Raw genomic sequence first — 11,461 nt, 5'->3', positions numbered from 1 at the left:
CAAAGTCATAAGAATACCAGATATGAATTGTGTTTTAGGGTGGATTTTCTTTTTACAAACAGGTGCTCAACAGCCTAAGATGGTTTATAATCGGCACATTTTCTTTCTGACGCAAGGAGAACACAAAGGAACTGGAATGGAAATCAACTCCTGAGATTTATTGTGCTGCTATCCTGATCCTTTTCTTTTTAATTCATGTCTTCTGTCTAAAGAACTGTACATACTGTATATTGTTCATTGAAATTTGTCAAAAATTAAATTCTATCAACTCAACACTCCGTTGGGAGCAACTCACCGTTGCTCCCTGGGGATTTTTGAGTGATGCAAAAGTTTAAAAAAAAAAATCTAATCAATAGATATAAAATCAAAATGAAGAATAAAAGAACAAAGAGGATCAGGCTGTCTGGGGAGCCCGGGCTGGAAAAATCAGCATGATCTCATTTTATTCTCCTGTAACCTTGTTTTTTTTTAATCATATCTGGCATTTATTTATTATTGTTTTATTGTCTGTGGAGCACTTTGTACCTCGGTTTTGAAAGTGCTATGAAGTTTATTATTATTTAGCATTACACACAAATAACAGCATTGCCATGGGAGTCAGTAAAAGTCCCTCTTATCTATTTCTGGTTCATCAAACAGCAACTTTCCCTCAGAGTAACAGGATATGTTCTGTGATTCCAACTCACGCACTCCTTCCTGTATGGACTTTACGCTTGGCTCATAGCCTCCGACTCTGATTGAACCGCATCCACCTAAACCGGTGGTCTACTCAAACAGCAAGTAAAAGTTAGAAGGGAGGCTTATTTGTTAAAGAAGGGGAATTACGTTTTGTAGAGTTATGTCCTTTTATGTTTTAGGCGTCTGAAGATCACAGAGCTTGTATTCTAATAGGATTACCACAACTAGACTTTGTGTGAATATATTTTAGCAGTTTTTGTGCTGCTCCTTGTCATGTTGTTTTACTGCTGTCTCAGTTTTTCTCCTTCAGCTTATGATTGTTGTTATCTTTGATGTGCAAATGTGTGACTTATCAGCGTAGTACTAACCGTCACAGAACTGTCACAGAATCAAAAGCAAGCAATGAAATGCAGGATGGTGTATTTGAATTGTTTACTGGGTGTATGATACAGGAGGGCCAATGCATTAACTAGTGGTATTCATGTTCAAATTGATATGTATGTAGATAGACGTTTAAAGTGAGATGAAATTACTCTGCAGGTGTCCACTCTATTTTTTGTCATCAGACCAGGTGATCTCATAGTCACCGAAGGCACTCTTCAACTTCTCTACAGACACAGAATGGTCTGCTTTGCCAAAGGCCTGGAAATAGAAAACATGGATATTAGCACATTAAAATAATGATCCGCTTGAAAAGGAGTAGTGTGTGTGTGAGTGTCTGTGTATAACAAATGTAGCCTACAGTATAATTTAGCTTCTACTCCAGAAGTTTCTCCTCTGCAATCACTTACAGTTGATTCTCCAAACACCCTCAGTTTCTTCTCTGTGTTGTTGTGCTCTATCTTCCCTCCTCCAAGGCATTTACACTCCATTCCCAAGGCCTCCATGGCTGGGTTGACCTTCTCAAATATATGATCTGTAAATCAGACACAATCTGGTTGGTTAGGCTACATGGATGGCCATGAATAATCAACAATATAGCAAATTTAGACCAAATTTAAACTACTTTGGCATTATTAGTCTCAAATCTAAGCTTCTAGTTGTAGCTACAGCCTGCTATTAATAACCAAAAATCTGGTGCTTCAACAGCCAATGTATCATTTTACAATATGAAGCCTGGTAAGCATTGCATCTGTTTGATGTGCAGTTACTGGTGCACAAAACTGTTAGCTGGGTGAACCATAAAGACCCTATAAGGGGTTAAACTAGTCGATGCTGCAACAATACAATGTGTCGAATCTGCGTTTGCACGTTATCTACAGCTGAAATAATGCATTTGACATTGTTTAAGCAGGGGCGACAAACAGCTAGAAGCACTGTCGGTGAATGTAGAGCAGCAGCTATCACAATAATGAACTTACTGTGATACTCGGCATTTTTAGTGCCTCGGACTATATCTTTATGCACATCTCCATCTTTTACTTTCACCCTGACTAGAATATACTTAAAGGTTCCCTCTGGATCAATCTCTACATCGGGGACTTTAGCCAAAGTGTCTGCCATTGCGCCTGTGGCTGTCCGCAGAGCTCCAGAGAGTCTGATCCCTCTTCCGCCGACAGACAACATGGTGCGTTCACACTAATGCCTTATTTGGACTGGGGCGTCCGTTTCCTGTCTTAAAGAAACAGACCATGGAGATCTTTAAAGGTGCAGTCAGCAATACATTTTTAAAGCTGCGCAAGGTAACTTTGCACATTGGCGGCCCAAAATGGCAACAAGAGAGAACTGTTTGAATTTTGCAGACTTCAAAACCCCAAAATCATGCAACTTACATGATTGAAATTGTGAAATTAATAAACCACAGCTCATGTTTACCTGGGCGGTTGTTTTATACCAAAGGGAAGAAAGGGGCAAACGCTGGTGTCTAATGGTCTAATGCTGGTGAGTCCAGGTTTCTCTATAGACAGTTTTATATTTTGCTGTTAAGTTTTGATTCATTTCGATGTCCATTCCCAACATCATAATTAAATTTTGGATTTTGAGCAAATAGTGCAAATCTATGGGGTCAAAATTAGGGGGGATGGGGATGCTGTTCTCTGTTGCGATCCCACTTTGTGATTTAGTGTATTTTTACATAAAATCTGACATAGTGCAACCTTAAATGTTGAAACATTTTGCTTTTGGCAATCAGACCAAGTTATAGAGCCTTATTGGAGGACATTTAAGCAGTTCTATTCACCTTGCGGCAAAAGAATAATAATAGCCTAATTATTTTGGTAATAATATATTGATCTACGAAGGGGAAATTCTCTTCTTGCTTGCTTCCCTCCACAGGGAGGTCAGAGGTCAGGCTCAGCTACACAGCAGCACGCTGCAGCTGGTAGGGATTCAGTGTCTTGCTCGAGGACACTTCGGCAGGGTGGATGCTTTCTGTCTCGGGGTTGAACCCTGCAGGAGGTTCACAAGACAGTCACAAACCTCTCCTCAGGAAACATTTCATATTTTATCATCCCAAACACCTTTCCATAGGACACTGAAGTAAAATCAATAAAATGGTTTGATTTATTGTGTTAATGATTCGACATTTGATGATTTGATTCAAGCATTTCTTTTTTTGGCATGTAATCTCTCCTGTTTGTACGTTGTTGAATTTGTGTAATAAAAAAAATCAGCATGCTCACAATTTTCTGTGAATGTAATTTTGTATTTAGTTTATATTCTCTTTAATAATTAACTGCACACACCTGTAGTTAGAAACAATATGGAATCAACAGAATCAGCATGTTTTCCAATTCTATATATAGTAGACTAAATAGTTATAGTAATAGTAGAATTGCTTTACATTACTTATCTTTATTTCCACTGGATAAGTAGCTAATATGCATGATATTACACTTAATAACAAACAAGTTCAAATAGTGTGGTCTGTGTGGTCTAGTGGGTGTTGACTATGTCTGTCAACAGCCAATATGGCTGTCGAAGTGTCCTTGAGTAAGACATTGAACCCCTAACCTGTGGACTCTGGATAAAAGTGTGAGCTAAATCTAATCGGGAACTTGTCACTTATTTGATTTCTCATCTGTCATTACGTAACATTGAAGCATCTTAATCAGAGTCTGTGCAGGATGTTCTTATCAAATCCCAGTGAAATGGAGTTCCTCCCTTGGCATTTAGCTGTGTATGAGTGTCAATAGTTGGAATGAGGGAGGTGTGTGTGTGTGTGGGGGGGGGGTTTCAACACTGTCCGCTGCCTTCGGTCAGACAGGAAGGATATGAGCCATCACTTGTAGAAACACAGGCGCCTCTACTACTGCATCACACAGGCAAAACACTTTTCCTGTTCCCGGGACCCTCATAAAAATACTAGCAAAGCGTGTGTTAACTGTCATTTCATTGTGTATTTTTCTTTCTTCTTTTGCTGAGCACATCCTTTGACAAGAGACGCCGATTTATTTTAGTGTTAGGTGTGTAGAAAGCCGGAGACAACGTCCCACAGTCTCCAGCTATTCCGTCTGCACGCTGTGTACTACGTCTGACCCTGTATGCATTACTTTGACACTTATGAACCATCATGCAAACTCATGACACTTCCCTTTCCCACACTGGTTCACAAACACAAGAAAGCCTCATATACTGTCAAAGATTACATTCTTTGCTTTGACTTACTGAATAATGACTAAAAATACCCAAATAATCCTAATAAATGGAAGCAGTGCGAATACCCATGGCACTGGAACTCTCTTTCACTTTCTCTCTCTCTCTCTCTCACACACACACACACACACTCTCTCTTACAAGCTCAAATGCTTTCACAGCTCACGACAATTTCCTTCATAGTCGCCTTTCACTTTCTTACGTCCAGCATGGGCTGTGTGCTATCATGCCTTCCCAAGGAAATGTATGTTTCTCCTGTTGTGCCATTCATTCCTTCCATGCTATGTGTACACTAATGTGTCTAAATGTGTGCTAAATCGGAAAAAACACACAACAATAATAATGATAAAGATAATGATAATAATAATGATGCCACTAATAACAATAATAGTAATAATGACAATAATAATAAGGTCAGACTTTATTTGGATAGTCCAATACTGATATTCAACTTACTAGCAAGTGACTTAATGTGTCACTAAAATGTCTACTGAGTTTCAGGTGATACAAGTGTGAAAGTGTTTAAAAATTGGGTTAGGGTTAGACTAAGGTCAGGTTAAGGCTACATAGCCTGTAGAGATGCAGCAAACAGGCAAGTGACACTTTGTTAAACATCTACTTTTTGTCTCTGATAGTTGAATGTCAACTAGCCAACTAAAGTGTTACCAATAATAATAACAATATTCATAGTATTCATGATAATGATAACAATGGAATTCCAGCTAAAACAGTAGGATTCCTCTGCTTCACAGTGGGACCATAAAAAGAGAGAGGGAAAGTTTCCAAGGTGGCGGGTGGGTGGGTGGGGGGGGATTTCCACCAAAATGCCCAGCCATGATTGCTTCCAGGAAAAGTGGACTGGGCCGGCGGAGTGTATAAAAACAGCAGAGTAGCAGAGAAAACACAGTGAACTCCTGCTCAGTCGCTCTCAGACTAGAAGAAATACTCTAGCACCTGCTGCAGATTATCACACATACACTGGCAATGGTGAGTGTGGAACAATCAAATTAGATACATTTGAACTGCTTTGAATTTTCTATTTAGTGCAAATGCCTTCATTGCTTGATTGCAGAAGTATGAATTTTAACCATTTGCCTTTCTTTATTTGTTATTTATTTGGTTCCCAGGAGTTCTACTTTGGATTACAGCAAGCCCGTGGATCTAAGATCTCTACCTCATGGATCACCCTGAGCTTTCTTTACTCAAGTATGTCAATCTAAATATCACCTTTAGCATCCCACTCCCACTCTCTCAACTGTTTTTTTCAGATATGACACTAATATGCATCTCTGTCCTCCTTCCACAGTGCTGTGCATGTGGACGAGTGTAGAGTGCTGGTCCTACAACTACTCTGACACCACCATGGATTGGGAAAAAGCCAGAGACTGGTGCCAGAAGCACTACACAGATATGGTGGCCATCCAGAACCAGGATGAGATCGCCCATCTCAACAGCTGGCTGCCCAGGAAGGACGGATACTACTGGATAGGGATCCGCAAAATCCAAGATGTCTGGACCTGGGTAGGCACCAACAAGTCTCTGACAACAGAAGCAACCAACTGGGCAGACAAGGAACCAAACAACGGCAAGAATGGAAATAGTGAAGGGAAGAACGAGGACTGTGTGGAGATGTACATTAAGAGGAATATACAGCCGGGCAAGTGGAACGATGAGAGGTGTGGGAAGAAGAAGACAGCTCTGTGCTACTCAGGTGAGCAAAAATTATGGATGGTGATACATGACCTGCTCATCTTAGCTGCCTTAATCCTTGTTTATTATCAGGAAATCTATTAATTTGACAACTTCAAACTGTTCATTGATGGTGTTTTTGAACATCAAAGATTACAAAAACTGTAGATTTTGTGCAGGCCATATGAAAGTAACCTCTCTTTTCTTTCCCCAGCTGCCTGTAAGAATGACTCATGCTACCATGGGGAATGTGTAGAGACCATTAACAGCCACAAGTGTGAGTGCTTCGACGGCTTCTACGGAGAGAAGTGTGAGCACGGTAAGAAAACACATTGATGTTGCACTTTTTTAAGTCTCCATTACAGCAAAGAGATGTCGTATCTAATTCCGCCTTCTTTGTTTTCTGTGTTGGCAGTTGTTCAGTGTGAAAAAGACGAGGTGACGGTCCCTGAAAAAGCAAGTGTCATTTGTTCTCATAAGCATGGAGACTACTCCTATGACTCCTCATGCCAGTACTCCTGTGAGGACGGATACCAGCTGAGTACATCAAACCCCATGAGGTGCACTGCCTCTGGAAACTTGGGAAACTGGTCCGAGCAACCTCCTACCTGTGAACGTAAGTTGAGGCACATTGCAAGGCCACAGAAAATAAAGAAATGAAGTGACGTCATTGCTTTCTTTGTGTGTGTAAAACCTTTTGGCTACACTATTTCATATCACAAAGGCAATATTGACCATCATTGCTGTTATTTCAAGTAAATAATATTTGGACTATGTGTTTTTCATTAGCAAATAGAAGGAATGTGTTGTAAGGTGTTTTGTTGGTCCTCTTCCCCACAGTGGTTCAGTGTAATGAGCCGTCCACACCAGCAAAAGGCTTCATGGAGTGCTCCGATCCTCTGGGCTCCTCCAGCTACCAGTCCACCTGTGTGTTTTCCTGTGAGGAAGGCTATGTACTAGTTGGTTCCCAGTCCAACAGCCTGCAATGTGAAGCGTCAGGACTTTGGAATGATTCACAGCCATTCTGTGTTGGTACGGCCCCATATTTTTTTATCAGGATTGTTGCAATCTGAACCGTAATTGTGTTGCCTTGCATTAAAATCTGTTAATAACAATGGGAAAGCTATTTCATTTTTTGACAGGCTGACTGTTAAACCCCTCTGTTCTCCTTCTGTTTTGCAGCTGTCCAATGCCCTGTTCTCCAGGAGCCAGAGAACGGAGTTGTCAGCTGCGGAGAGGATGTAGAGCTGAGGTTCATCTATGGCAACACCTGCAGCTTCAGCTGTGCAGCGGGCTACCGGCTGGTGGGATCGAGCACAGCGACATGCACGTCAGCAGCTGAGTGGAGTGAGGAGATGCCTCGTTGTGAAGGTGAGGATGTGCTTCAGATGTCATTCCATCATCTTAGAAATATGATTCATACAAATTTTCTTTTGCTGTGGATTTGTGGCACGCATTCAAAATATAATTTCTCCTCTCATTTCACTCTGTTAGCTATCACCTGTCAGAAACCAGAGGGAGAGTCTCACCTGCTCACCCAGTGCAGCCACCCCTTCAATGAACTACGACCAGACTCCACCTGCAGCTTCAGCTGTGATGCAGGCTTTGAACTGCAGGGGGCGCCCACTGTTCAGTGTTCTGAGGATGGAGAGTGGAAAGCAGACATACCTACCTGCAAAGGTACGGTAACATGTTCTATAAATCTGTGCCACTAACACTACTTCCTCATGTAGCTTCACATGTTTTTACCATAGTCAGTCACTGTCAATCAATGCTGTTATTTCAAGTAATAATATTTGGAGTATGTGTATTTAATTATCAAATGGAAGGAATGTGTTATAATGTGTTTTTGTTGGTCCTCTTCCCCACAGTGGTTCAGTGTAATGAGCCGTACACACCAGCAAAAGGCTTCATGGAGTGCTCCGATCCTCTGGGCTCCTCCAGCTACCAGTCCACCTGTGTGTTTTCCTGTGAGGAAGGCTATGTACTGGTTGGCTCCCAGTCCAACAGCCTGCAATGTGAAGCGTCAGGACTTTGGAATGACTCACAGCCATTCTGTATTGGTACGGCCCCATATTTTTTATCCTGCAGGATTGTTACAACCTGAATCGTATTTGTGTTGCCTTGCATTTTAGCCTGTTAATAACAATGGGAAAGCTATTTCATTTTTTGACAGGCTGACTGTTAAACTCCTCTGTTCTCCTTCTGTTTTGCAGCTGTCCAATGCCCTGTTCTCCAGGAGCCAGAGAACGGAGTTGTCAGCTGCGGAGAGGATGTAGAGCTGAGGTTCATCTATGGCAACACCTGCAGCTTCAGCTGTGCAGCGGGCTACCGGCTGGTGGGATCGAGCACAGCGACATGCACGTCAGCAGCTGAGTGGAGTGAGGAGATGCCTCGTTGTGAAGGTGAGGATGTGCTTCAGATGTCATTCCATCATCTTAGAAATATGATTCATACAAACTTTCTTTTGCTGTGGATTTGTGGCACGCATTCAAAATATAATTTCTCCTCTCATTTCACTCTGTTAGCTATCACCTGCCAGAAACCAGAGGGAGAGTCTCACCTGCTCACCCAGTGCAGCCACCCCTTCAATGAACTACGACCAGACTCCACCTGCAGTTTCAGCTGTGATGCAGGCTTTGAACTGCAGGGGGCGCCCACTGTTCAGTGTTCTGAGGATGGAGAGTGGAAAGCAGACATGCCTACCTGCAAAGGTACGGTAACATGTTCTATAAATCTGTGCCACTAACACTTCTACTTACTCATGTAGCTTCACATATTTTTATTTACCACAGTCACTGTAGGATGTGTCTGTTTTTGTGCTATGTAATAACATCTCTCTGTCATTTTCCTTTCAGCGCTACAGTGTGCTCCTCCTGCGGCTCCTGTGGGAGGCCAGATCAGGTGTGTGGCCCCTTCTCTCTCCTCATCTGTTTCTGCCGGGACGCCCCATCCGCAGGGCACAGTCTGTACCTTCAGCTGTGACGATGGCCATGAGCTCCAAGGTGCACTCAGCATGGAGTGCGCACTGTCAGGCCAATGGACCTCTACTCCGCCGACCTGCACAGGTACACAGATGTACCCATGTTACTTGCACTATTTAAAATATCCACTTTAACTGGATATTGGAAGGTTTTGTGGCATTGTTTCAATGTTGCATCAGTTAACACATTCATCCCCTCTGTCTTTTCCTACAGCAGTGAGATGCCCCTTGCTTGAGGCTCCTGTTAACGGTGGAATCAACTGCTCAGACGCTGAGCTGATCTACAACTCTCAGTGCTCCTTCACGTGCAACCAAGACCACACATTGCATGGATATGAGGTTGTGATCTGTGATCGCCATGGCAACTGGACCGGAGAGGAACCCATTTGCCAAGGTAAAAGAAACAAAGAAAAATATAAGAGGAATAATAGCTTTACATTTCTGTGAGCCTTGAATGGTTAAAATAGCAGTCCCTCATGTCTCACATTTGATTGTATTTCCACAGCTGCTCCATCTAAGTTGAACCCCACTACCATGGGCTTGGCAGCAGGAGGTGCTGCGTCTTTATCTGGTCTGTCCCTGGCTCTCTGGCTGCTGAAACGCCTCAAGCTGAAAAGAAGCAATTTTGAGCTTAACAGGTTAGTTAAGCAACTGTTCACCACTGTTAGATTGGATGCTTACTTACTTTTTTTGCTGAGTATAATTATATCACTGTGTTCAACTGCAAAGCTCATCATCTTCTGTTGTCTTGTCTTACAGCAGTTCAGACATAGAGGACCATCCACAGGTCTACAAAAACAGCGTTGACAGCCTCATATAGAGCACAGGTAAATTCACTGCATACTTAGGTGACACTGTGTCTAATTCTATGACAAGAGGTAAAGAGGGTTAAGGTTTTTAACATGGACTTCTTTTTTGTTTTTGCAGAATTCTCCTGAATCCACTTTGTTACAATGGAGTTAACAGTGACGTCTGCAGAAAAGGACAACACAGGACAATCAATAATTTTTTCTACATCTACGTCTGACTGTGATTCATTCTAATTTGATCAAAGTATGAATAATTCACATTAGCATCAAGCTTGTTAATATGAAAACCCACTATGTCAGGGCTATCAATCTATGCTGTTTTACTGAGTTATGGGTGAGAGAAAAGCCTTCTTTTAGGCCTCTGTGTTTGGTGGTTGTATACTGTATATATGCTTTTGTATTTGAAAAAGAAATGATCCATGATTTGTTCTGACATATATTTCCTCCCAAGGGGAGTTTTATATTGAACATATTGTTCTACTGCGAAATGATTATGCTGGAAAAGTGCTTATTTTGATGTTATTATAATTGTTATAGATATTTTACAGATTTCTGCATTTCTCACGCTGTGTTGTAATGTGTAATACGATGTTGCATAATACAGTGGTTTCCATGTCATTGTAAAACTGTGAAAGATTTCAATATATTGATTTCAGTATTTATGTACTATTTATTGAGCAGTTGGTTATTGCATGTGAAATGTTAATTCTTATATTTGTATGTTAAAATGAGTGTTGATTCTATTCTTAATAAAAACTTCAAATCATCAATCACTTCTATTATTCATAATTCAATATTTATGAGTCTTGCTGTATGCTGATCAGTAAAGTGCAATTTAGTGAAATCAACTAATCTTTATCAATTAACACAATGTATATACATGTGTTTGTCAATTTCAACTTATAAATGCCAGTTATGAGCTCATGACTCATGACTTATAATCATGAGTTCACTTCAAATTATGAGTTGAAAGAACACCTCATAAAGCATTCACTAAACTGACCATTAGTTTATTAAGAAACACTGTTAGCTTATTAGCAGACTTCAGTATGCACTGCATTTGGTTTACAGTAACTCTCCAGAAACTCTTCCTTCTTCTCTTCTGGTTTGAATGAAGTTACAGGATGGAGACTTGTGTATTTTAGGTGAATCATAGGTCAATTTCTGATTAAAAAAAGTGCTGTGTATTACAGCTGCATACTTTATACCAGTGTAACAATCATGTGAAATATGAGCAACTCGCACTAACACCTCCTCACTAAAGAATAAGTAACAGTGGACTGCAGTTCATCAATTAATGCATTCAACTTGTGAACACTTGTCAGCATGAGTAGACATTTGTTGACTGAACTTATTGTTTTAAGTTCACTCAGTTTTTCTACATTATAACAACTAATGATCTTTGACCTAACTATTCAGTACTATTTCAGTCAACTCACAATTTTAAGGCAGCAAGGAAACTTATGTTTTTAAGTGCCTTAATATTTTTTTGCAGTGACATTTCAAACTAGGCCTACATATGAAAGTACACAACAGATATTTGAGGTTATCAGTCTTTTCACTATACTGGAATCGGTGCAGCATGAGTCGGAGAGGGGGCATCCGTTAATCTGTCACACACAATGCCAAGCTACACCCACACTCTGAGCGCTGACATTTGTCTTGACATGACAGGACACTGAAGTGTTTTTCGATGACTCAGGCCTTT

The 11,461-nt window shown here is 41.0% G+C and overlaps 2 protein-coding genes across 3 annotated transcripts; one reads left to right on the top strand and one right to left on the bottom strand.

Moving 5' to 3' along the window:
• Window positions 1-372: 372 nt before the first annotated feature.
• Window positions 373-2,244, bottom strand: LOC139926055 (14 kDa phosphohistidine phosphatase). The gene is made up of 3 exons (XM_071917629.2): window positions 2,040-2,244; window positions 1,470-1,594; window positions 373-1,320 (listed from the first exon to the last, which is right to left on the bottom strand). The coding sequence occupies exons 1-3, from the start codon at window positions 2,242-2,244 to the stop codon at window positions 1,228-1,230; spliced, it is 423 nt and encodes a 140-aa protein (XP_071773730.2). The 3' UTR covers window positions 373-1,227.
• A 2,953-nt stretch (window positions 2,245-5,197) lies between these two features.
• On the top strand, window positions 5,198-10,481 carry sele (selectin E). Of its 2 annotated transcripts, XM_078285685.1 has the most exons (16): window positions 5,198-5,259; window positions 5,400-5,478; window positions 5,579-5,983; window positions 6,176-6,280; window positions 6,377-6,577; window positions 6,802-6,993; window positions 7,144-7,332; window positions 7,456-7,641; window positions 7,833-8,024; window positions 8,178-8,366; window positions 8,490-8,675; window positions 8,820-9,029; window positions 9,159-9,338; window positions 9,450-9,582; window positions 9,704-9,771; window positions 9,872-10,481. In XM_078285685.1, the coding sequence occupies exons 1-15, from the start codon at window positions 5,257-5,259 to the stop codon at window positions 9,762-9,764; spliced, it is 2,511 nt and encodes an 836-aa protein (XP_078141811.1). In that variant the 5' UTR covers window positions 5,198-5,256; the 3' UTR covers window positions 9,765-9,771; window positions 9,872-10,481. The 2 variants fall into 2 exon arrangements, with proteins under 2 accessions (XP_078141811.1, XP_071773717.2); XM_071917616.2 differs by lacking the exon at window positions 8,820-9,029.
• Window positions 10,482-11,461: the final 980 nt, after the last annotated feature.

This window comes from Centroberyx gerrardi, chromosome 9 (genome assembly GCF_048128805.1).
Source record: "Centroberyx gerrardi isolate f3 chromosome 9, fCenGer3.hap1.cur.20231027, whole genome shotgun sequence".
In the NCBI taxonomy this organism is placed as follows: Eukaryota; Metazoa; Chordata; class Actinopteri; order Beryciformes; family Berycidae; genus Centroberyx; species Centroberyx gerrardi.
This window is presented reverse-complemented; position numbering and strand designations above follow the sequence as displayed.